Source organism: Talpa occidentalis, unplaced genomic scaffold (assembly GCF_014898055.3).
Source record: "Talpa occidentalis isolate TD23 unplaced genomic scaffold, MPIMG_talOcc4v2.1, whole genome shotgun sequence".
Taxonomy (NCBI): domain Eukaryota; kingdom Metazoa; phylum Chordata; class Mammalia; order Eulipotyphla; family Talpidae; genus Talpa; species Talpa occidentalis.
In genome coordinates, this window is record NW_026555331.1 from 79982531 (window position 1) to 80007396 (window position 24866).

The 24866-nt window shown below is 36.8% G+C and overlaps 1 protein-coding gene across 2 annotated transcripts in view; it reads right to left on the reverse strand.

The window, feature by feature from the left end:
• Positions 1 to 24866, reverse strand: part of STEAP4 (STEAP4 metalloreductase) — a 56293-nt gene that overhangs the window by 13225 nt on the left and 18202 nt on the right. Inside the window, exons 2-5 of one of the 2 annotated variants that reach the window (XM_037507341.2) lie at positions 21762 to 22219; positions 20606 to 21133; positions 19206 to 19370; positions 14867 to 17876 (exon numbers count right to left, since the gene is read on the reverse strand). In XM_037507341.2, the coding sequence (XP_037363238.1) occupies positions 17613 to 17876; positions 19206 to 19370; positions 20606 to 21133; positions 21762 to 22217 (1413 nt within the window). In that variant the 5' untranslated portion in view covers positions 22218 to 22219 and the 3' untranslated portion in view covers positions 14867 to 17612. Of the gene's footprint in view, positions 1 to 14866; positions 17877 to 19205; positions 19371 to 20605; positions 21134 to 21761; positions 22220 to 24866 lie in introns of those variants that run through there. The other variant, XM_037507362.2, reaches the window with a different exon arrangement.

Here is a 24866-nt window from a genome sequence, read left to right on the forward strand (position 1 = left end):
CTGTTCTGAAGCACTTTGTTATTAGCTCTAGCAGTTTTTGTTTTCAATTCAACGAAGTATAAAAGAAATAATACAATTTGACCAAGTTAAAGTAACCAGAATGTAAAATTGGTGTAACACCAATTAGGATTAATGTAAGTCACTATAGTATTAGGCTAAAGAAGAAAAGTTACATAGTCAATATAATGTATTATTTAGTTTTTAAAAGAAGATATAGATGATAACTTCCTTAACTTTTTCTTTAAAAAATACATCTACTAGATTAGAAAATATACTTATTTTATATACGTTAGAAAACATTTCTGTTTAAAATTTAGAATCAAGAAATGATTCCTGCACTGCACTTTGATTTAACATTACATTAAAGGTATTAGCCAGTGAAGAAAGAAAGACTAGGGGGAAAAAAAGACTATAAAAATTAGATAAATTCACAGATTATTGGATTTTTTAATGTGAAAACTCAAAAGATTGTAAGCGTAGTTATAGAGCTTAGCATGCTTTACAGATAAAAGAGCAACACAATACATTGAATGCATAGCGAAATCTCCATTCAAGCATAGATCATTATTTTTATATATTTGCTTCAAACATAAAACTAAAAAGTAAAAATTAATCCATGTATATAGAAGTAACAATAACAAAACAGCAAAATAACATGCCCAGAGTTAAATTTAATAAGTGCAAGACTGTTTTGCAGAAAATTATAGAAATTATTAAAGGAGTTCAAAGCAAGAGCCACATAAAATAGGGGAGCAAGAAAATTCAAAATAATGATTTCCCCTGAATTAATATGTACATTCAGTCTCATTAGCAGTGCAGTTATAAGCTATCTATAAGTAAATACATTTTTTAAATGAGTGATAGATTTCATGATAAAACTAATATTTCACATGGGGAAAAAAAAAAGAATTAGATGGCATTCTGCTATGTGAACCTATTTGAGTCCCAGCTGAACTATAATTCCATCTGCCATCACGGCTCGCAGAATATGGGCTCACGTGTAAGGAAGAGGGAGATATTCCTCCAGTTGTGTGGTGGCAGGCTTCACAGTAGGTATTTGATTTAGCAAAAGTATCTGATGACCCTTCATTTCATTTCTGTTATATATATTTTTTAAAGAGTTATTTATTTATGCATACAAGAACTGGGGTACAGGCCAGAGGTGTGGGGGGTAAGAGAATTCACTAGAGACAGAGTGGGGAACAGAACAGGCAGACTGACTGAAATACACTGCTGAGGGGTGTAGCGGGAGAGTCAGGAGAGGTCTGCTGTGCCATGTGGGTATTCCTGGCAGGGGATCGAACTCGTGCTGCAGTGGCTGCAGATAGCTTCATAGGTTGCATCTTAACCCCTTACGCCACCAGGGAGTCCCCTGTTTTCTATATATTTTTTTAACTTAAGTGACTTAAGCAAATAACATCATGATATTTCTGCCCCTAAGTATGTCACTATACATTACCAAACAATAAAAACATTTTCCTACATGACTGCAATGCCATCATCACAGGTAACAAATTTAACACTGATTTCCTAGTAACTGTGACTGTACCCTGTGCAAGGTGTCTCGGTCATTCCTTATACACTTCCTTTTACTTCCATTTTCTCAGCTCTTTAGATCACACAACCTTATAATGCTTACACCTCCTCATTCCAGCGATATCACAGAGGGCCTTTCTGACCCTCAGAGTTGACTTACTACATAATTACTTCACTTCTCTTCACCTTAAATAGCTAATTTGATCTTACCTTGGAATAAGAGAAATTAGTCACTTGTTTACAGAGTCCATGAAGATGGAAATTCTTATGCTTTTTTTTTATTTGCTGTCTATATAAAATGCTCAGAAAAGGCTAAATTCAAATTATTGGCATTAATGTGAGTTGTTCAACTTAGAAGTTCTAAGTTAGGTGGCTATATCTGATTATTTCTTGTATCTCTTTGCATCCCCTATGGAAAATGCTGTTCAAATATTTGCTAATTGATAGATACCACCTCAATGCAAATTTCTATTTCCAAAGTGCTTAAACTACTAAATGTAGTTTAGTATGAGGATATTTTCGAAAAATTATTCCAGATTTTTAGACTGAGTATTTTGTACTAATTTCCCTACTTCTTTCCCCATCATGTCATTATTTGGTGTTAAACTTCTTAACTAATGAAATGACAAAAAGTAAGCCACAACATTTTAATGTCTCCTACCTTTGAAGTGCATGCGATTTAGAAATCTGGAGAGCAGCTGGAAGTGCTTACATCAAATATAAACATTGATAAGATCTTTAGCTTAATTAAGGCCATAGGAACAGACCTGGCTCCAATTTCTAAGAGCACATTGGGGAAATTTACCCTGAGATCTTGGACCTAAGATCTTGGATTGATTAGGCGGGTGGAGACAGGATCCTTCTCTCAGTAACTATCTTTTAGAAGCTAATGTTGTTGTTGTTTTTTTTTATGTTAGTCATATTCACTGCTCTCTCTACCCACAAGCTCTTGAGTGAGTTTTGCTTTTTCAAAATTTTAATGAACAAATCATTCATCTAAGTAAACATAGCCATCAGCATTAATTTTAGCCACATCTGAAGAAGACTTTTATTCCTTTGTAGTGTTGCCTTGCTAATCACAAAAATAACTTATTCCACCCTGCATTTCTAAGTAGGTAAACTACTGGATTCTGTGGGGACTTCAGAATGATGGTGCATATTTATATATATTCACATATTCGATAAACATTTATTAAGCATTTGTGAATTAGTAAACGGTTCTCAGAAGTATACTGAGAGATGGACGGACCAAATGATATGTCTGTTCTCTGTGACTGCCTCCATCTGTTTCTGTGTTCCTTTAACTCTTTCTGCCTGTCTGTATCATTTGCAGTGCTGAATCTCCTTACCTACACTACTAGGCATAATACTTTGTTTATCTCTTTTAGGAAGTGTTCTGTCCTATTGTGAAACTTTTCTATCATTAGACAATTAAATATATTTAATGTTCTTCTTATTTAATTTTTGGACTGAAAACAAATATTTCATGATTTTTATTATACGCCTGGAACATACCTTTAAATTTGGTAACAACTTAATGAGATATAATTCATTGACCACAAGGTTCACCCTTTAAAGTGTATAGTTAGTGGTTTTTAATATTTTCATAGAGCTGTGCAATCACCACCACTATCTAATTTCTTCGTAATTTTTAGCACCTCAAAAGGAATTTCCATACCCATTATAGTCATTTCCCCCTCATCCCCACCCCTGTCAACCACTATTTACCTTCTAGATTTGCCTACTCTGAAGAACATTTCATATAAATAGAAATTACAATATGGATGTTTTGTATCTGGCTTCTTTCACTTAATATTTTTAAGTTTCATTCATGTTGTAGCATGTATCAATATTTCATGCTCTGTTAGGGTCAAATAGTATTCCATTGTGTGGATATATCACATTTTTGTTTATACATTTGTCAAAAAATGGACATTTGCATTGTTTTCACTTTTTGATTATTGCCTGTAATGCTGCTATTAATATTCATGTACCTTTTTTTTTTTGTTTTCAGTTCTAGAAGTAGAATTGCTAGGTCACACGGTAACCATTTAGCCATTTGAGGAACTGCCAAAGTTTTTTCCATTCTGTTCCATTTTACATCCCAGCAATGTGTGAGGGTTACAGTTTCTCAGCTTTCAGTGCAAAGAAAGTCTCTTGATGGAGCTACTGTGGCCTAGCCTCCCTAACTCTTCAAGTCACTTCTACCAGGCAACTTAGTCTGTGTTGTGCTTGGATACTTAAGAAACTAACCTCTCCACTCTAGTTTTGCAAAGTTTGTTCCTTCTCAAATATACTAACTGTACTCTTTGCCTTCCTACATTAATCACTGAAGATTGGGCTACAGAATGTCTGTATAATTTCCATTTTTAAACGTCTTACCTATGAGGGATTGTTGTAACTAAATTCAATCCATTTTGCTTGACTGCTTCACTATGAAATCCCACGATTCCCAGGTAATCCCTCATTAGGTTGACACCGCTGATCCTATCTCACACTTTTCCCCACCGTTTCACTGTGCCTTCTGGAATTTCATCTTCTATGAGTGTTAAAGGACAGATGCTGAATCTCAAGTTAAATCTTCCCATGTCTCTTGAGACTGCAGTACGACAGTAAGAAGACTTAACTTGCTTCCTCTGCATCATTAATATGTTCTTTCTTTAATATGGGCCTTGGCTTATGATCCAGGGATAAAAAATTTGGAAAGCAACTGGGTTATCTGTGTTTTTCTGTCCTATCCATTAATAAGGATGTTATCCAGCCTGCAAAAACAACAGCATTCCTGGAGCTAAGAGCAGGGATCAGCCACTAAAATTTTGCTGGCTTCTGTCTATAACTATTACATTTCATAGAATTTTAGAACCAGCAGACATCTTAGAGACAATCTAATCTAACCCACTTATTTTTATATGGGACAACAAGGAAGTTGTTCTGATTAACATGCTTCTATGCTCTGTTTTCCTCATAACCAATTCTGTACTCTCTGCTTATTGAAAAGATACATTCATTTACTTTCAAGTGATTGGAGATCAAGTTAAGACAAGTCTTCTGGTCTAATTTCTAAATTTACAGATTGCAAGATTTGAAAAGATTAAATGACTAGCCACATTCAAAAGATTAGTGTCCCTGGGGCTGGGAGACTAGCCCCAGGTTTCCTTCTGGATTTGTGTTTTGGGACACTTTTTATCACGTGAATTACATTAAATTTTTAAACGAGTAGAAAATACTAGTTACCAGCAATATAAATCCTTCTATTGTAATTCTGTAAAAATAACATGAAATACTACAACAAAAAAAGCAGTTTCCTAGGCCAATTCTACCTTTTAAAAATACATTTTAAATAGTCTTAAAAGTAGAAGGAACAGTATAACAAATACCCATAGACACTCAATTATCATCAATATTTCACCTCACGTATTTCATGCATTCCATTTTTTTCTAAAATATTTTAAAACAAATCCTAAGCACTGTATTTACTTCAACATATATAAGTAAAAAATGGGCTTAAAAATCATGAAACCATTATTACTCCTAACAAAAAATGAACAATTCCTTAGTATAGTCTACCACATTCAACACTTAAGATTCTCCAAACATTTCAGAAATATCTTTTTACATTTGATTTGTTAAATGTTAAATCAATTTTGATTTGTTTAAATAAGGGATTCGCACAAGGTGCATACCCGTGTCCAGTGAAATCTCTTAAGTAGGATAATTCCACATCCTCCTTGTTGTTGATTTACTGAAAAAAAAAAAATGGCTTATTTATCCTGTAGAATATCCCATATTCTGGATTAGCCTGTGTGTTTTCTGTTGATGGTGTTTAAATGTTACTTTAGCCCTTGTGTTTCCTGCCAACGGGCTTAACCCAGGCACCCTGGGATTTAGGTTTCCCACATCTGTGCTGCCAGGTCCTTTGGGGACAGCACACGGCCTGGGGTCTAGTTCTCTCATGTTTGTGATATTAACCCATCAACTTTTCATCGAGTAATTTTATCGACTGATTAAAACCTCCTGAGTAATCTCATTGGGCCCAATGGTGATTTTCTCTCTTTTTACTTTCATTAAGTGAAATTTTTCTGTAGAGAAAATCTTTCCACTTCAACTAGGGCTATTTAGTTATTATGTAGTACAGAAAAGTCAAGACAAATGTTTCTTTTCTTTCTATTAATTTTCAAAGTAAATATTCAAAATACTTATTATAATGGTGGTTGAGTAGATTTGTGTTTCTTTCCTCCTTCCTTCCCTCCCTATCTCCCTCCTTCCCTCTCTTACTTTTCTGCCAGTGATGCTTTGTCAGTTAGCAACACTGAGCTAGGAAGAGACACCTAGATAGGATAAGAGATATGTTGGAGGGATGCCTTAAAGGAGAAAGGAGGATGGTTTCACACTGCAGTGTGGGCCTTACTCATGGGAAAGTGGGAAAGGTGATATAGAAGGAGATTCAGGTCCCAGTGCAGCTGTGAAAACGCTTGGCCGGATTGAAGGGAAACACCCAAGCACAAGTTGCCTATTGGCAGAATCTCGAATGAGGCAGGAATGGTGCAGCTCCAGTACCAACGCCTGTTACCGGCCAGGAGCAGCATGGTGACTTGGTAGACCTTGGGTGACAGGTGGTGCACTGCAGGGTGAGGCAGCTGGGGACTGTGAGTCAGCTACCCCCCCTGCAGGGCCTTGGAAGGGGCTTCTGAGTAGGTCATCTCCACGGCTGTTACTGATGTCTACTTGATATATTTAACCATTTTTACAGGGCTGTTTTTATTATTTATTTCTTTTCCATTAAAACAATTTTGACATTCTTCTTCAAATGGGGAAAAAATATCAACCAAAAAATTGGTTTTCTTGCTACATATCCCTAAATGTCTATTAAGAATTTACATAGTTGGCCTCCCTGGTGGAGCAAGGGTGAAAATCATAGTGCTATCAAGCTATAACCAGCCACTATGACATGAGTTCCATCCCCAGCCAGGGAGCTAGCCCACAGCTAGCACAGCAGACCTCTCCTGTCTTGCCCACTGCTCCCCTCAGCAGTATATTTCACTAGATCTGCCTGTTCTGCTCCTGATTCTGTCTCTGGTGAATCCTCTCACCCCCCTGCACCTCTGGCCTAGACCTCAGTTCTTGTATGCATAAATAAATATAAATAAATCTTTAAAAAAGAAGAATTTACATAGTTTTATATTAGAAGATGTGAAAGAAGAAAATGTACCATTTATCATTATTTAGCATTTCAAGAATCAGAGGCAATCTGAATAGCTCTTTAAGGAACTCTGTGCCTTTAGTCTTGTCATTTTTTAAAGGTTTGGTATTCACCACTGACTGAAAAGTCCAAACTGGAACTGGATATACCTATTTCTGATCAGTTTGTCCTTTGTACTATTTTGATTTTGATCTACTATCAATTTGTTTTTAACTGAATCACTGGCTTCTGAAAGGACCAGGAAAACTCCTCAGCTGAGCCTCAGGTTATCTGTGGTTGGGTTCTGTTCTCTTACAATGGAGCTGTGTGACCTGCAGAAATTACTTCACCCCTTAGGCTTCAGGTTTCACATCTGTGAAATGAGTTTATTAGATTAGATAATCTCCAGGATTCATCTAGTCTGTGAAATATAATAGTTAAAGTTGGAGATTAGGAATAAAATGTTTCTATATTTGTTATCAAAAACTAAAGGCATGAAGCTATATTTAGGAAATGTGTGGCAAGCACATATTTTGGAAAATGCAATTCTTGAACAGTTTTCCAGGAAGAAAGGAGAGATTAATTTCCACAAGGTAAATTAAAATAAGGACATGAGCTATTTGTTTTTGTTAAAAATAATTCCCTTATTTGAGAACAGTTTTAGATTTACAGAATTTTTAGAAAGATAGTACAGAGTGCCTGTTTGGTTTTCTTTGCACTTAAGTTTAAAAATATTTATGGCAATCAGTGTTGGAGGAGTGGTTTCGGTGGAGGAAGTGGGTTGGTGTGGTTTTAATAGTGTAGATTGTGGAGAGACTGGATTTAACACTTTATGTGAACAGACTTTCAGCGTATTATTTGAAGTGATCTAAACAAACCTAATTAAATAAAAACTAGTTTAATAAGAACATATAACCCAGAATAGAGAAGTAGCAATCACAACTTACTCTAACTTGAACATACTTTACCGAAGTTCTGTTTTTGGTTCAGAGAACTGTCTTAAAAGAAACATTGTAGGGTTTGTATGAGATCCAAAGAAAATAATGCACAGAAAGAAAAACAATGTATGATTTCACTTATATGTGATATGGACAGAAAACAAACAGATGAATAAAACAAAAATAGGGGCCTCCGTGGTGGTGCAAGGGGTTAAGATGTAACCTCTGACCTGTACCCTGGTTCTTGTATGTATAAATAAATAAATCTTTAAAAAAATAAAATTTTAGATTATAAAACCAATTAGTGGCCACCAGAAGGGAGTGGGCAAATCAGGTAAAAGTGATCAGTTGTTGGGCCTCCCCTGGTGGCGCAGTGGTTGAGCGCTGGGCTGTGAAGCTGCCTGCAGCCTCTGCAGTGCAGGTTGGATCCCTAGCCGCCTGCGAGGGTCCCACAGGGCGCACAGACCTCTCCTGCCACCCGCTGCTCCCCTCAGCAGTGTATTTCGTCACTCTGCCTGCTCTGTTCCCCGCTCCGGCTCTGGTGAATTCTCTCACCCTCCCGCGCTTCTGACTGTACCAGGTGCTTGTATAAATAAATAAATCTAAAAAAAAAAGTGATCAGTTGTTTGGTGAAGGATTGGAGCAGAATGATGAAAGATTTAGAAAACATTATGTAAGAAGGATTAAATGAGCTGGAGAGGTTTAGCCTGAACAAGATGACCCAGCAGAAATATGCAACCTGTTACTTTTAAAATTGAATCTGTTTTAAAAATTGGGTAAAACACTGATTCATTTAAAAATTACAATGACACAAAGGACATTCAGTTTTTCCTCCCTTTTCCTGTAACCTGTTTAGGTATGACTTGCTACTAGTTTGTTTGTTACTCTTTCCTCTATTTGTTTAGGGAATTACAAGCAAATACACATTAACAAAAGAAGTCAAACTGTATATGTTATTTTGTGCCTTGATTATTTTTACCTCATAATATGTTTTGGAGATCTTTTCAAATGTGCTTTTTTTTTTTTTTAAAGATTTATTTATTTATTTATACAGGCACTGGGTACAGTCAGAACTGTGGGAGGGTGAGAGAATTCACCAGAGCCGGAACGAGGAACAGAACAGGCAGACTGACAAAATACACTGCTGAAGGGAGCAGTGGGCGCAGCAGGAGAGGTCCATAGCACCATGTGGGACCCTCACTGGTGGCCGGGGTTCGAACTGGCGCTGCAGAGGCTGTGGGTAACTTTGCAACCCAGTGCTCAAACGCTGTGCCACCAGGGGAGGCCCTCAAATGTGTTTTTAAAGTTGTCTCATTTGCTTTAAACAACTGCATAGAAGTCCTTGCTGTGAAAGTATTAGAGTTAATGTGACCAGTACCAAAGCTGAATTTTTATATTCTTGCCCATATTTCATTTTTACAATGTTGTCATTCATAAAAATATGAAAATACCTATTTTTCACTTCAAATTCTTGCAGGTTATCTATAGGATAATCTCTGATAATCTCAGGGGTCAGGTGCCCTGGCAAGAACTTTGCCATGCATTTAAATTTTGGATTAGATATTATCTAATTGCTGTATGTAGGGGATGACCCCAGTTTGCACATTCAGGAGCAATGTCTGGGAATGTGTGTTTCCACAGCATTACCCACAGAGTGTATACTCAGACTTCTGGATTTTTGCCCATCTCTTAGATGAGAATTGGCATCTCAATGCAGTTTCAGTTTTCATGCACATCTATGAATGAAGTAGACATATTTTTTTATATATTGAAGAGCCCTCCAACCCCCACTGAGCTCTATTCATACTCTGCACACTTCTCATTGCATTGTGTAGCAGTTGTTAGGTCTGCACTCACGTCCTCTTGGCATTTCCCGCTAAAGCTGCTTGTGTGAACACCTTTAACACTTTGCCTGAAGGCTTCTTTTTCCTGGCTAAGGTGGTAAATGCCTCAAGTATATAGGGAAGTCAGAAGGGCTGAACGTTAATGCCTTGGAAGCTTTTCTCATCCAATAACAAACAGGAATTTGTTGCGTAAATCCTCATCTTCCTCTCCCCTTGAAGGGGTAATGCTGAAAAATATCTGACACAATCTCAAATCAACAAGAGTTTCCCAGTAGAATTGAGTGGTACCACTCTGGTTGCCTGGAGAGGTAATGAGCTTGGACACCCACACTTTGTTCCTACTTCATTCCCAGTGCTTAATGATTTCATTTCCAGAATAAACAATTTACATTAGCGTCCTTGCCTCAGGTCAGCTTCTGGAAGAATCCAAGCTGAACCAGGTTGAGGCCTGTCTTTGAGTGCTACCCTGGGGCAGGGAGCTGGGGGTGGGGAGGAGCTGCTGGATGAGCAGTTTGTTATCAGTCTGATATTAGCAACGTGAGCTTACAAGTTTGATGTTGCCACACTTTTTAAGTATGTGATTTTGTGTTATACACACACACACCTGTGATAAATTAGAAATAGACAACCAAACAGCTGGCCTTTACCACTGATGGTTGGAAAGGATATTGATGGCATTAGATTAAAATAGATAGGGATAGAAAATGTTGATTTGATAGAGAATTTTCTAATTGTCCAGATTGTCTAAAGAAGGAAGAGATGCACTTTTGGTGGCTGTCAGTGCTCTCACCATAAGAAGTGCTAAGCCTACTTGCTGAGTGTTGAACTCTGGAGCCTGCATTTGATGGCAGATTCTGATTTTAGTACACTCTGCTCTACCTTATGAAATTCGAACAGTAACTGCCATTCTTACTCTTCTCTTTCCGTGAAAGAAGTATTCATAAAAATGAAACTAAGGCACTGGTGGTATTGCTTAGAAACATGTGTTGACTCTCTAAAAATCGTAGGGGAATGTTTAATTCTAGGTGATTCACATTCTGATAGCTTTTTATTTGATGTACTGTGAATTCTACTCCAATAACCCTTCATATTTACAAAGCTAAGAAACTGGCAATAATAGATGTTTTCTTTTTAACCTTCATTTTTTTCAGCATAAAATTCTTCAACTAGTATCAAAACACTAACTGAAAAGTGTTATGAGAATTCCTGGGTGAGTCAATGGATTTCAAGAACAAAAAAGTTCACTCAATGCACAGAGCAGTAAGGCAAAACCAGAGAGAAAAAAAACATTTGCCTTTTAGTTCTGGGAGAAAAGCTGTTTTCCCCTTGCTATTCCTTTGAGTCCTGCTGTCAAGGTCTTGTCTACCTCCACCTGAACAAAGCTCCCTTTGGAAGTTGGGAAAGCTGCAGCCAGCTTGGGGTGGGAAGATTAAAATAGCATTTGCAACAGAGCTGAACTCTGTTCTTCAACAATAGATCACGTGTCATTACAACCTTGTAGGGTGTTTAGAAATGAGCAGTAAGCAAACGTTGAGGCTTAAGGACTTGGGCAGTCAGAAATATTTAATGTTTTGATGAGCTTCTTGTGCTTAAAGCATACAAGTGCCCCTTCTTGTGTTTTAAAATGTTTCATAATAGAGTTGCCAGTAGTTCAGTCCAACCAGGCTAATATATGGACTCAAAGGGACATTTTGGAGGACAGCATGAGTGTCTTCTGTTACACTGAAGTGCAGAAACAGAATGACCCTGCAGTCAGATTGCTTCGATTCTTATCTCACTCTGCCTTTTACTAGGCAAAGCACTCAATGTTTTCAGTTCTTTTGTTGAAACCCAAAGGAAATCATCCTGTACCTCTCTAGATTTTTCACTCGGGCCAGACAAATAATCAAAACAGCATCAAATGGGCTAGCAAAGGAAAAATCAACTTAATAACATACGAATGGAGAATTCCAATGGGATATTTACCCTGTGTTTAGGGAACCAGGTTACCAAGGTGTGGGGACTCTGCATCACAGGTGACGAGGAGTTACCTATCCTTACTCTGCTATTTTTAGAGAGGACACATGCACTGTTAGACCTACATTTGGATGAGGTCACCCAAACTACATTCTTCTAAGTCATAAAAGGGTTGCAGTGATTATTCCTTTTATTATAAAAGGGAAGATGAAGGACTCAGCAAGACAGTGCTGCTTCTTCTCAAGGGATTTCAGTGCTCTTAGCTCAAAATACTCAGCAAGTCAAAGTAGGGCATCTTGAAGAGACCAATTCTGAGAATTTTGGTATGGTCTGATTTAGGCACCTATAGTTTCTGAAAAAAACTTTGAAAAATTGGAAAAATAAAAGGACATAAAAATTGGAATAATAATCATAGACTTGTGGGTCTCCCCTGGTGGTGCAGCAGTTGAGTGCTGGGCTGCGAGGCTGCCCTTAGCCTCTGCAGTGCCGGTTCATTCCCTGGCCACCAGCGAGGGTCCCACCAAAAAAAAAAAAAAAAAAAAAAAAAAAATCATAGACTTGTGAGTATTAAATAAAATGGTATATGTCAAGTTTTACCATGGGTTTTTCTCGTTGGATTACATTCAGACCTGGGGGCCTGGGAACTCCTGGAGGCTCTGTCTTAGAGTCTTGTCTTAGTGAGGAAAGAATTCAATGTTGAGACCAGAGTTAGAAACAAAGCAAGAGACTTATCGATAGATAAGAGGAAAACTCTCTGAACAGAGAGGGTCCCCAGGGGGTTGCCACTAAGGGGCAAGAAGCAGGTGTTTATATGGGTATAGTGGGCAAGGAGTGGGGTTTTGGCCATGAGTATCTTGTGTTCAGACTCTTGCTCATTAGTTGGGGCCTGTGGGGTCTCCAAGGTTACTGAGGCTCACTGAGTTTACCTTTTTGTTTTTTTAAGATTTATTTTTATTTATGCGTATAAGAACTGGAGTGTAGGCCAGAGGTGCAGGGGGTGAGAAGATTCACCAGAGACAGAGTGGGGAGCAGAACAGGCAGACTGACTGAAACAATCTGCTGAGGGGAGCAGTGGGCAAGACAGGAGAGGTCTGCTGTGCCATGTAGGTTAAATCCCAGGCTGGGAATCTAACTCATGTTGCAGTGGTTGGCCATAGATTGATAGCACTGATACTTAACCCCTTGTGCCACCAGGGAAGCCCCCCACTGAGTTTTCTTAAGTTACCTGGCCTGCCTTTCTGAAACTAGCTTTGGTCCATTGCGTTACTGTGTTGGTGTTCTGAACATTCCATTTTTAATTGGGTTAAGGGGCACCATGACTCCAACTGCTTGTCAATCAGATTGATAAATGGACATGGGACACCTAGGTTTGGGGACACCTCCTGGTTTCAACTAGTTGTTCCTTATTCATATTGATAAATCGTCTTGGACACTGGGGCTTGGGCTTGAGACACCCTGTTCCTAGCTGACTACCTGTACCTAACTTCCTCATGCAGTATTACATAATAAAAACATCATTAAGAGTCTCTGAAGGTTCCCTTTTAGGCAGAAAAATTGTAGAACTGGATGCTTTTGGACTAGAACTGCATGTTGGACTAGGGCATGTACACTGTCTTTCTCATTCACACGCCCCTTTCCTCCATACCTTGCCCCTTCAACTTTTACCCTTGTCCTCTCTCATTGGGTCTTTTTCTTACTTCTTCTTATCAGAGAGTTCAAGAATTTAGGTGGAAGTTGCCCCATGTACCTGTTGATGTGATGTGTTTGTGGGAGCAAGTAGATTCATGAACATTTTATGTCGCCATCTTGAACTGGAAATCTTAGGTCTCTACCTTGAACTTGAGAAAGCGTAATGCATAGAAGTGTAACATTCTCTTGAACTAATTTTACTAAAGAAGTCTTTAGAAGACTGGGGAATTTTCAACATTTAATTCTTTGTAGAAAATTGTAGCAGGATCACTAAAGGGTGTTTTTGGTGCATGAGTGAGTATTGGCTTTATAGATGATAATGTGATAAAAAGTGAAAATTTTGAACTCCATGTACAGCATCTTTTAAGAGAGTTATTTTTCTATCTATAACATTTCATTATTTTATTTAATTAGTTTTGAAATGATTTATTTGAGTTCATATTGGTTTATGTTATGTATAAGTCTCAGAGGAATAAGTTCATCACCTCTTAGATGTGCAACACCACCTTCACCCACCCCAGAGCACCCACATCCCTTTACCATATACCATTGGGACCTGTCCTCACTATCTTCCCACCACTGGCCCCCCCTCTAGCGACCTCAACTCTGCAGTCTTTGCTAGATTTTGTTTCGGTTCAGTTCTGTCAATTCTTTTGTTTTGTTTCTCTGTATTTCATACGTGAGTGAAATCATCTGGTACTTGTCTTTCTCTCTCTGACTTGTTTGACTTAGCATCATCCTCTCCAATTCCCATGTGTCTCAAATGGCAGTAGTTCATCTTTTTTTTCTAGCTGGATAGTACTCCATCGTGTATATGTACCACATCGACTCTACTCATCTGCCCTTGGGTATTTAGGTTGTCTCCATAACATGGCTGTTGTAAATAGTGCTGCAGTGAATTTAGGACTGAGTATATCCTGTTGAATTATCTTTGGATAATTGCCAAGGAGTAGAATGACTGGATCATATGGGTATATCTATTTTAAGTATTTTGGAAACTTCCATTACTGTTTTCTATTGATGCTGGACCACTTTGCTTTTACTTCTCAGTTGTTGCCTCTTGGGGCTGCAGAGTGGGGAGAGGTGCAGGATGAGAGAGATTACTCAAAGTCCATGTGAAGAACTAAGAAGTCTAGAAGGGCTACACTGGAAGTAATGTGCAGCCCCCATCCAAGGACAGTCTCTTATTTATTGGAATCAAGTTCGAAGGTGGGGCAAGTGCATAGGGAGTGTACATGTGTGGGGGATGCATAATAGGGCATGTAAACTAGGGTAGGGTGACCAGGGGCCATTCCCTGCAGGGCTCCATTGTTCCTGCTGGTCAAAGCATATTATCTCTATTCTAATATCGGCCTGCTGTTCTCAGCAGATACTGGTTTCCCGGTATGTTCCTTATACCAGGACTTTTGCCTTTGGTGAGAGGCCCCACACCTACCTGACAAGCAGGAACTCTGGCACCAAGACAACATCCCTGGGGTTCCCACACTCACTCTGCCAACATTTGTTGTTGTTGCTTTTTTTTTTTTTTAATAAGGATCATTCTTGCTAGAGTGAGGTGATATCTCATTATGGTTTTTAATTTGCATTTCCTTCATGAGAAGTGATATTGACATTTTTAGTATTTTTAGTTTCAGCTGATTCAGAACCTCTCAGTCACTTTCTACAGAATGTTGAGTCAAACTAGAATTAAATAAAACTAGAAAATATTTTTTTAAAAATGATGTTTAATGAATACACATTTACAAAAGTAATCATCCCTTAGCATAGGAAAAAACATACAAAAATAAAAGGCCTGTAAGCTTAATAATATTTTTCCCTAGAATACAGGAAACTTGCCAACAAGTGAAAAAGTCTAATTTCACTTTTTTTATCTGAGAAGTTTAGACCTATGAAAAGGGGTACCGTTCACTCAAGCACCTATCATCTGTTCCAAACTAATTTTTTTTATACTTTAGATAAACTGGAAGAGTCAGCTGTGTTAATAGGATCATGCTGATTTGATGATTTGAGGGAGGAAGGTGGCACTGAACCAGGAAACAGACTGTTCCTGGTCAGCTGGTGGGGCCTGTGCCCTTGTGGTTGGTGCTGACGGTAGCAGTGCAACTCTTATATCAGAACCACTAGAGGGCTCTCTCTAACTTCAGATTTGTTTGGCTTTGATTAACTTTCATTTTTACTAGGTTACAAAAACAGAGTTCTTTCTTATTATTCTAAGTAATGCTTTTTTAACCTAATAGTGGAGTTTCTGTTTTTAGTTATGAACTGTGTCCCAGTAAATACATAGCACAGTTTTACCAAAATGGAGTGTGGTTGACCCCAAAAGCTTTCTTTAGAACAACCTGAATAGTACTGCATTTTAAATGAACTAGTTTTCTAGTCAGAGAGCAGCCTCACCTCCAGAACACTTGGTTGTTTTGTATAAAATCATGCAGCTGACATGTCCCTCTTTCCCATAGATGCTTTACTGCCAGTACCACACACTACACTCCTGCTCAAAGTCTTCTGGCCTTTTTTATACCCTTACTTGGTTGAATAAGGATAAATTAATGGAGGAAATGTTTTGTGTATCTTCTCAGTAAATACAAATTGAATACAAAAATGTACGAGACTTTGATGAAACCAGCACTCTAACCCAATGCCAATAGTATTGATAAGGTCATTTTAGAAATAACTTTATACTATATCAAAAGCTATGAAAAGTTCTTTAATTTTGTAGTCGTAACTCTGACAAGTAGTCTGAGGAAGTAATTTAAAATATTGAAGAAGTTTATAAGTACAAAGATATATTCTGAACTGTTATTTGTTTTAATAAAAATGGAGATAATCTACATGTTTCATCAGGGCAGTAGTTATGTAAATGTCCACCTGATGTAATATTATGCAGTCACTAATTAAGTACATATACTATGTAAGTTATAGAATAAAACCACTAACTTTAGCAAAAAATGAAGGATTTAAAAGTAAATACACAGTGTAGATAAAACCCTTTTCAAAAGTTATATATATGTCAGTTGTACCTACATATAAAGTGAGAATAGGTTTTATTAAAAAAAAGGTACTGGACTGTGGATTATAATATATAGAATATATTATATAATAGAACATATTATATAATATATAGAATATAATATATAGACTGTGTTATAATATATAGAAAAATAGAGAAAAGTAAAAATACAGAAAAGGCAGTCAGTGGGCTTTGTAGAGCAACGTCAAACCCATAGCCTTTTGGTTATCTCCATATGTGGGAAGATTGTGCGTAAGGCTCCTTTTTGTTCAGGCTTGATCCAGACAGGCTAATCTGTTCCATTTTGGAAATGGAACTATCAGCACAGAAAAAGTGAGAACTATCCTTATCCTATTGAGGATTTGGGAAAGAATCAAATCTTGCAAAACAATTGCTATTCATACCTTTCTGCTCTAAGATGTCCCATGATTCTTTTTCATCTATGCATTGGTCACTCTTACACTTTTCATTTTTATTAAATTTCACTATTTAAATTTATAATAAACTATGCCAAATTATAGAAGCTGGACATACTAGAGATGCATCTCATACATGATTAATTTTAAACAATGTTTGGAATGTATAATTTACAAAGCATTCCACAATACGTAAGTACCACCAAACCTAATGCAGGGCAACTTTACATGTTTATTTAGCTTAATCTGTGAAATTTTGGGTTATTTGAACTTTTTGTGTAAGGGCTGTTATCACTTTTCCTTATTATTGCACATTGAGAAAATGCAAGTGGATAGATAGCCTTTTGTCCTTTCACATTTACCCAACCTTTACTATACCAATCCTTGTAAGGAAGGATCTATGACAAATGTCTAGTTTGCATCTACCCTGCCCATGGTTACTTTCAATCAATTGGGATATTTTTTGTTATGTCATAAAATATTCCCCCTAGTACATATCCACATTGGTTAACAACCAAGGAGCACATTTAATTATAGAATTCAGTATGGCAATACTTTCAATCACCTTTATTTCTAAAAAGCAACAAAAGTATCTCATTTCTTTTACTTCATTTGGCATCTTCTTCAGACACACCTAACATCACTTTTACCTTACTGTTTTCTCTTGTACTCCTCTCAGCCCTTGGACTAGAGAAGAAAGTTGTGTATATTTCCCCTGAATTTTGCAAGACATTAGGTCATGCATGTTACCCACAACAAAGATTCTTATTGTGAAACTTAAAACCACAGCTTATCTAGACCTCACCCCCCTGCCTCTTGAGAAAAGGACAGACAACAGACTTGCACCAATTCATAACTAGCCAAAGATAAAATGGTGCTCTCTTCTAATCTGTTAAATTTTTCCAAGTCAGGCAACATTTCCTTCTCTGTTTACAAACTTCAGGCCATGTTGGAAGAAAAATGCTTTCTTAACTGTACCCATTATTTTTCTCTAAGCCTATAGTATTATAATACTATAGGTCTTAAGTCCAGGCAAATAATCTTGCTTTAAATAACTGTTTTCCCATTCAGTGCTGATTTCGAGAATTTTGAGTCCCTTTCCCAGCCCTGGCGGATCCGTGTGAGGGTCCTGTCTATGCATGGCAGGATAAGGATGAACTTGATCACCAGCAAGGTACAAGGGATGATGAGTGCTAATACATAGGCTGAAGGAAGGTACCATCTGAGAATCGTAGGGCTGAGGAAACGCTTCCCTCCGTATATTAGGGTGTGGGCAGTGCACAACACCAGGGTCAAATAACCGAGTTTGGACTAAAAGCAAGAAACAAAAATATGTACATTAACACAAATTATAGCTTAAAATGAAACATTCTAAACCAGTGAAGGATACTTGTTAATAATCACAGACTTGAGACACACTACTCCACTAAGTACTAAAGAAAGCATTAACCCTCCATCATCATGATAATTAACTCACTTCAAAAAATGATTATGCTTAGGAATGACACAGTGATTTCATCAATTTGGCTAGATGGAAAGTTCCCAGGAGTAAACTCTTTTGAGTACGAGTAAGTAATGTACCTTGCCTTCTTCCCAAATAGAAATATTTACCTTGATCATCTCTCCTGGAGACCAGAGATGACTAAGTTACAGAATGTCCTCTAGAAGCACATTAGTATATGTTATTGATGAAAAGCAGATGCTAGCTAATTTCTATCGCAATAAAGAACAATCAGCAAACTTTACTTTTGTTTGTTTGCTTTGGCCTAAACTCTAAAACTCAATGTTTATTCCTGTCTTAATGCTTTGAACAAAGGTGTTAACATGTAAAAAAAATGGTGACTACATACAGTCCCTGGGAGAAATGGTAAGACTTTTGAAATTCAAATTTAATTTTAATCACTAATGTTCTACACTGTTTCAGAATGAGCAGGCATCAGGATCATTGGAGGGCTTGTTAAAACAAATTGCTGGGCCACACCTCCCAAGTTTCTGATTTGTTAGGCCTGTGTGAGGTTTGGACATTTAGGTCTAACAAGATCCTGGGTGATGCTGATGCTGCTGGTCCTGGTACCACACTTTGAGGACTGCCTATCTGTGAGACTAGTTAGCAGTTGTCTTTACTGAGGTGTCTGGTGGTTTATATATGGAAAACCTGATTTTCTTCTTACAGAGTAGCATTGAGTCTGGTATGATGACAGTCTCGCTTATCTTGCTTGGAAGGTTTTAAGCATTCTATGCCTTTACATATCAGTTTGTCTATATTCTAAGGTTGATTTTTGGAAGTAGAAATTTTTTGTCTTTAAGTTTCTCTTCACCTTGAACCTAGTACCTCTCCACATATAGTTTAATCATTGTTGGTGTGTTTCACTCTCTACTCTTAGTTATGGCTCCAGCTGTAGTTGGGAATCTTGGCAGTGGATGTGCTGCTAGGAAATCCAATCTTTATGGAATCTGCCTTTTTGTACCAGAGTTTAGCATTTTCTAATTTGAACTTGTTTCAGTTGCTATTTTTACAAGATTGCTAGGGAAGTGATGGAGCAATATGAAAATTTATGCATGATCTGAGAGAAAAATGAGTATATTTGTGAAGCCATACTCATTTTGTAACATAGAGCAGATTAAATTTGAAGTCCTTACCTGAACAAATCGAAATTCTCTCCAGTTGACCATGTTGCTAACTGATGGCAAGGAAGTGATTCCCAAAAGCACAAACAGGAAAAATCCAAGGATTCCCAAAGCCACATAGGAATCACTGAGCCAAGCAGAAGAGGCAATAAATGGATTTTCTTTCTTAAATGTTGCCTAAGAAAAATTAAAAGCAATTTAAAAAATTATATCTTTTTAATAAAATGTCCAAATTTTAAGGATTCTGAAACATACTTCTGCATCGTTTTTTTGCTACAGGGAAATTGTATGACATTTCTTAGTAATAATTTGAAAATAACTGTAAAGAAAAATGTACTTAGAAAATATATTTCAGGGTAGAAAAAGTAATTGGTTTTGTTTGGACTTTATTATAATAGTTGACTCCGATGATTGTATAGGGAATTTTAATTAACCCTATAAATCTTAAATCAAACTGAACATTTACTTAAACCTATGCCATATGGCTTCCTGTTACTCAATAAAAGCTTGATGTTCTTTATCGATTACAGCAGGATTCTGTTTTTTGGCTCTATGTGCTGATTATTCACACAAATAATTTGGGTTTTTTCACATTTATTTTATTGTAGTATAGCATCAAGTGTATTGCAACACAGATCACGAGGTATCAGAGGTGTCACTCTTATGCAAGAAACTCCCATGTATTGTTAGGAAAATAATGTAGCAAAATCCACAGAAGCACCATCAATAAGTTAATGACCAATGAACTTTGAGACTGTAGTAAGATTGATTAAAATCAGTTATTTCCAAACTAAGACTGATGTATAGCTCTTCATCTGGAACTGCATTAAGATTTTCAGAGCTAATTATTTCTGATTTTTTTGACTATGCAGAAAATAGTATTTGATATTTGTTGAGAATTATTTAACTTTCTAGTTACCTAGGGCAGCTTCCCACAAGTCAAACATTAATGGAGTTATAAGCACTCTTTTGTGAATTTGTTTATATTCCTGTGACGCATGTTTGCTCATTCCCCTTCCTTACAAAATGGTTGGTTTTCACTTCCAAGAGGAAGCAGCATGTGTAAAACGAGAAGCTTGAAAGCACATTGGTTTATATTTATTATCTACCCTCTAAAGGCATTCAAGTAGATGTCATTATGTTTCCTGAGCCCCTAGATCTGTTCACCTATCAGCATCCTAGTAAATACTAGGAATCAGAATCTGAACCCATGTGAACCTAGAAATTTAACTTTAATTCTCAATAGTTGTGCGAGATCTCAACTGGGTATTAAAAAAATAAGACATGAGGTTTCTACTTCCAAGTACTTCAAAAAGAAAAGGTACTTTTTTAATAATTGTGAAATAGAGTGTGATATGGCAAGAGTCAGCTTTGATTTACTGAATAAGAGATTAGAATGAGTGGAGATTTACCTGGGTAATTGTTAGGTTTCTTATCCTCCATCGAACATAATAACGAATAGGAATCACAAGTGTATAGAGGACGTGAAGGAAAGCAAATCCAAGTGCCAACAAGCCAAGCTGCTTCCTGCAAAGCATCCAGTGGTCAAGCCAGTCTGGGAATCGGCGGTATTTTGTACCTCGGTACAGTTGCAGAATGGCGGCAATAACACCAGGGACGTAAACCAAGGCAAGCAGTGTAAGTGCTACTATTGGGAAGACACGATTTGGGATGGAAATAGCCATGCGAAATGTGTTATCTTCCATGTTATGAACATAAGGGTAGATTACTTCTCTTACGACACAGTAGAAAAAGAAGAAGAGACACAGAACAGCAGACAAATAGAAGGGGAATTTCCACATTGGAAATAGTTGCAGGGGGTAGTTTTCTATTTCATTGGCTGCCATGAGTGATCCTTGATCCAATGGAGTAAGTCCAATAGTACGAACAATATCCATCACTCTTTGCTTGGCTTTGCTGTCATTTCCACAAACAAATACCTGCCAGAAAAGAATTCATTTTATATTTATTCTTTCTTTCATAATTATTTTTGAAAATCTCTGTAAACACTGCGGAACAATGGCATGTAATAGTAAATTATTTTTTAAACAAGAATATAGAGTCTATGAAACAAGATGATGTTTTAAATTTGCCACGTATGCTGGATAGCTCAGTACAGGATTTTAAGTTGAGTGTGGTTTTAGGCACATCACAATGATATGATAAGTTTTGGTTCTTCAGTGTGAATAGTTTGGTCTTTCTTCCATATTTGTGGGTACTGCATCACTTTTGGATTGCTTCTAATCTCAGCGAATAAATGGAACCAGTTTCATACAAGGTAGCAAGAGTGGTAAAAAGTATTGATCAACGTAGTTTAGCTTTGTTATTTTATAGTGCTGACCAGAGGCCTCCATAGCTTGACACCATCAAATAAATGCCTAGGGTACAGATGGCGGGGAATAAATCACAGCGGTTAACTACCCTACTTGGTTGAATGCTAGAAAATCATCAATGGCACATAGTAGCAGAATCAAGTGTTTAGAGATTGTTTTATTTTGGAATCTTTGAGGTAAATGCATTAAAAACATACTTTTAGAGACTGACTGCAAATTGATCATTGGATCTTACCTGCCGACTTGCATCTAGTGCTCCCGACTGGAGGGCCCAAGCCGAGATGGTATTTAGAGCTTTAACCACGAGGGCTCCTGGCATCAATTGAGCAAGATACTCTGCATTAGATTCTGGATACTGATTGATTTTGAGATTGTTGCTGATGTCGACTAGTATTTTCCCATTGAGAATGTTAGTTAATTCCGTGAGAAAATCATAATGCTCCCTGTGGATTGCTAAAATTATGATGTCAGATTTCTGGGCTGCTTCTGAATAGCTCAAGACTTCTGCACCGCTGGGCAGCAGACTGGACATCTGGGGATTTCGACTTCCAAAAACAACAGAATAACCACACTGGAGCATTTTAAGTCCCAGGGATCTTCCATAATCTCCAGTTCCAAAAATACACACAGTCTCTTGTTTTTCTGAAGAATTCATGGTAAGAAGAAATGCAGCTGCATGAGTTTTCTCCATAGCTGAAAGATAATAATACAAATACCTAAATTATGAATGCTCAGTGTATGGAGAAATTAATGAGAATTATATTTAGGAAAATATGTAAATGAATGACATTCTATTTTTCAAATGAATTGTTTTAAGTGTATTCCCCACAAAATTTGGAAGGACTAAAAATTGTCATGTATATTCTCATATGTGTGTATTTTAGTCAATAAAATCATTGGTGAAAAGCCTGCTCTGTCAGAACAAGAGATAAAGTGAAAAACCAACACACTGTTGGATGTTTTAATCTATGGACATAAATTGCAATTATATTGGATTGATTAAATAGCTATATTTCCAAAAGTTCTCAGAGCAAAGTCTGACAAGGAATGCACTTAATAAGGGAAGTATAGGCCAAGCCACTGATGTTTAGTATTACAAAAATTCTAAATAAAACATTAGCGAAAAGAATCCAACAACTTGTTAAGAAAAAGATTATGTTGCTCAAAGGAGATTATTCTAGGAATGGATTACTTCTATAAATATGATATTAGAAAATCTATTATATAACTTATCATACAAGAAATATAAGGAGAAATATAGTTATAATGACTTATACTAAGTGAACATGTTAAAAAAATGACTTTTTTTCTTGATTCATAGTAAAAGCAGATGTTTTCTTAACAAAGTATCTCTCTGAAGCTAAAATCAAGTATCATGCTTGAAAGAGAAAAACATCCCCAATAAAGTCAGAAACCAGATCAAATGTATGTGCTATGACTATGTTAGCTATTATTGTTTGGAAATTCTAGCCAATGCAACTTGACTAGAGAAAGAATTAAGAGGTACAAAATTTCAAAAACAGATTGTGGATGATCAAATTGTAGTCTTAGAAAACAGTATTGAAAATAATATAGTATTGGCACAAAAAAGATATATGTATCAATGGAATAGAATTGTAAGACCAGAAATAAATCCATGTACAGATCAATACCTAATCTATGATAAAGCAGCTATGACCATATGATGGGGAAAAGAAATTCTCTTTAATAAGTAGTGTGGAGAGCCCCACATAAAAGAATTAAGTTGGATTACTGACTAAACCCATACAAATAAACCACAAGTCCCAAAAATAAACTACAAATGGATTAAAGATTGGGATATAAAACCTGCAATAAAAATATATACATATAGGAAAATAAATAAAATACACAGAGGAAAACACTGGTAATATGTTCCATGATGTCAGTAATAAAGATGCTTTTTGTGACTTAACCCTTATGTCAAGGGAAATAAAGTAAAAATAAGAGATTGGGATTATCTCAAGTTAAAAAGATTTTTGATAGTGAAAGAAAATACAAAATGATTAAAAAGATACCCTATTGAATGGGAGAAACTCACACAATATGTAACTGATAAGGGGTTAACATCCAAGATAATATAAAAATTCACATGATTCAGTGACAATAGTAAAAAAAAAAAAAAATACATGTGGAGCAGATATGAACAGACCATTCACCAAAAAGTGTATTTAGAAGGTCAATAGACATATGAAAAAATGTTCATCATCACTTTGAATAAGAAAAATGCAAGTTAAGGGGCCTCCCTGGTGTTGCAGGCGGTTGAGCGCAGCACTGTGGAGCTATCAGCAACTCTGCAGTGCCGGTTCAATCCCCGCCAGCCTCAGAGCAACCCACATGGCGAGCAGACCTCTCCTGTCATGCCCACTGCTCACCTCATCAGTGTATTTCGTCAGTCTGCCTGTTCTGTTCCCTGCTCTGTCTCAGCCCCCACACCTCTGGCCTGTACCCCAGTTCTTGTATAAATAAAATAAATATTTTTAAAAAAAGAAAAATGTAAGTTAAAACCACAGCACTATTCATGAGAATGTTACATATTGAAGGCTTCCAACAAGTGCTAAAAAGCATAGAGAGAGAGAAGAACTCTTATTACACTGTTGGGAATGTAAATTGGTGCAATCATTATGAAAAGCAATCTGGATTTACCTTAAAAGACTGAAAATGGAAATGCTGATGACCCAATACTTCCACTCTTCAGCATCCATCCAAAGAATAGGAAACCATCCACAACAATAAGCCACATTATAACAGCATTATTTACTCTAGCCAGGAAATGGAAGTAGCCTAAAAGTCCATCAGAAGGTGATTGGGTGAAGATGTGGTTTATTTACATTATCAATGCTACTGAGCCATGAGGAAAGATGAAATGTAAACATTTTCAACAAAATGGAAGGCGTTTGAGAGGATTATGTGTAGTAAAGCAAGTCAAAAGGATAAAAACAAATACTAGACATGTACAGAACAAATGATTTGAAAAGTAAAATGCAAAAATTAGTGGACATCAGTAAACAATGTGAGGGCTCTGGTAAGGGGGGGAGGAAAGGGGATAAGGGGACACAAAGACAGTGATGGGGGAAATAATATTGAAAAATATTATAATGCTAAAATAATGAAACAATATGGTGCTGTCATAGAAATGGAAAATATTCAATGGAATATAGTAATAAAACAAAGCAAAGAAGAAATGAACTACATGACATTCAAGTTAGTGAGAAAAAGGTGGATTATTTAATGGTTAATATTGGGACAATTAAAAAGTCAATTAGCAGAAAATGTTGAATCTATACTTCACACTTCAGGGCAATGTAAATTTAAAAAATAT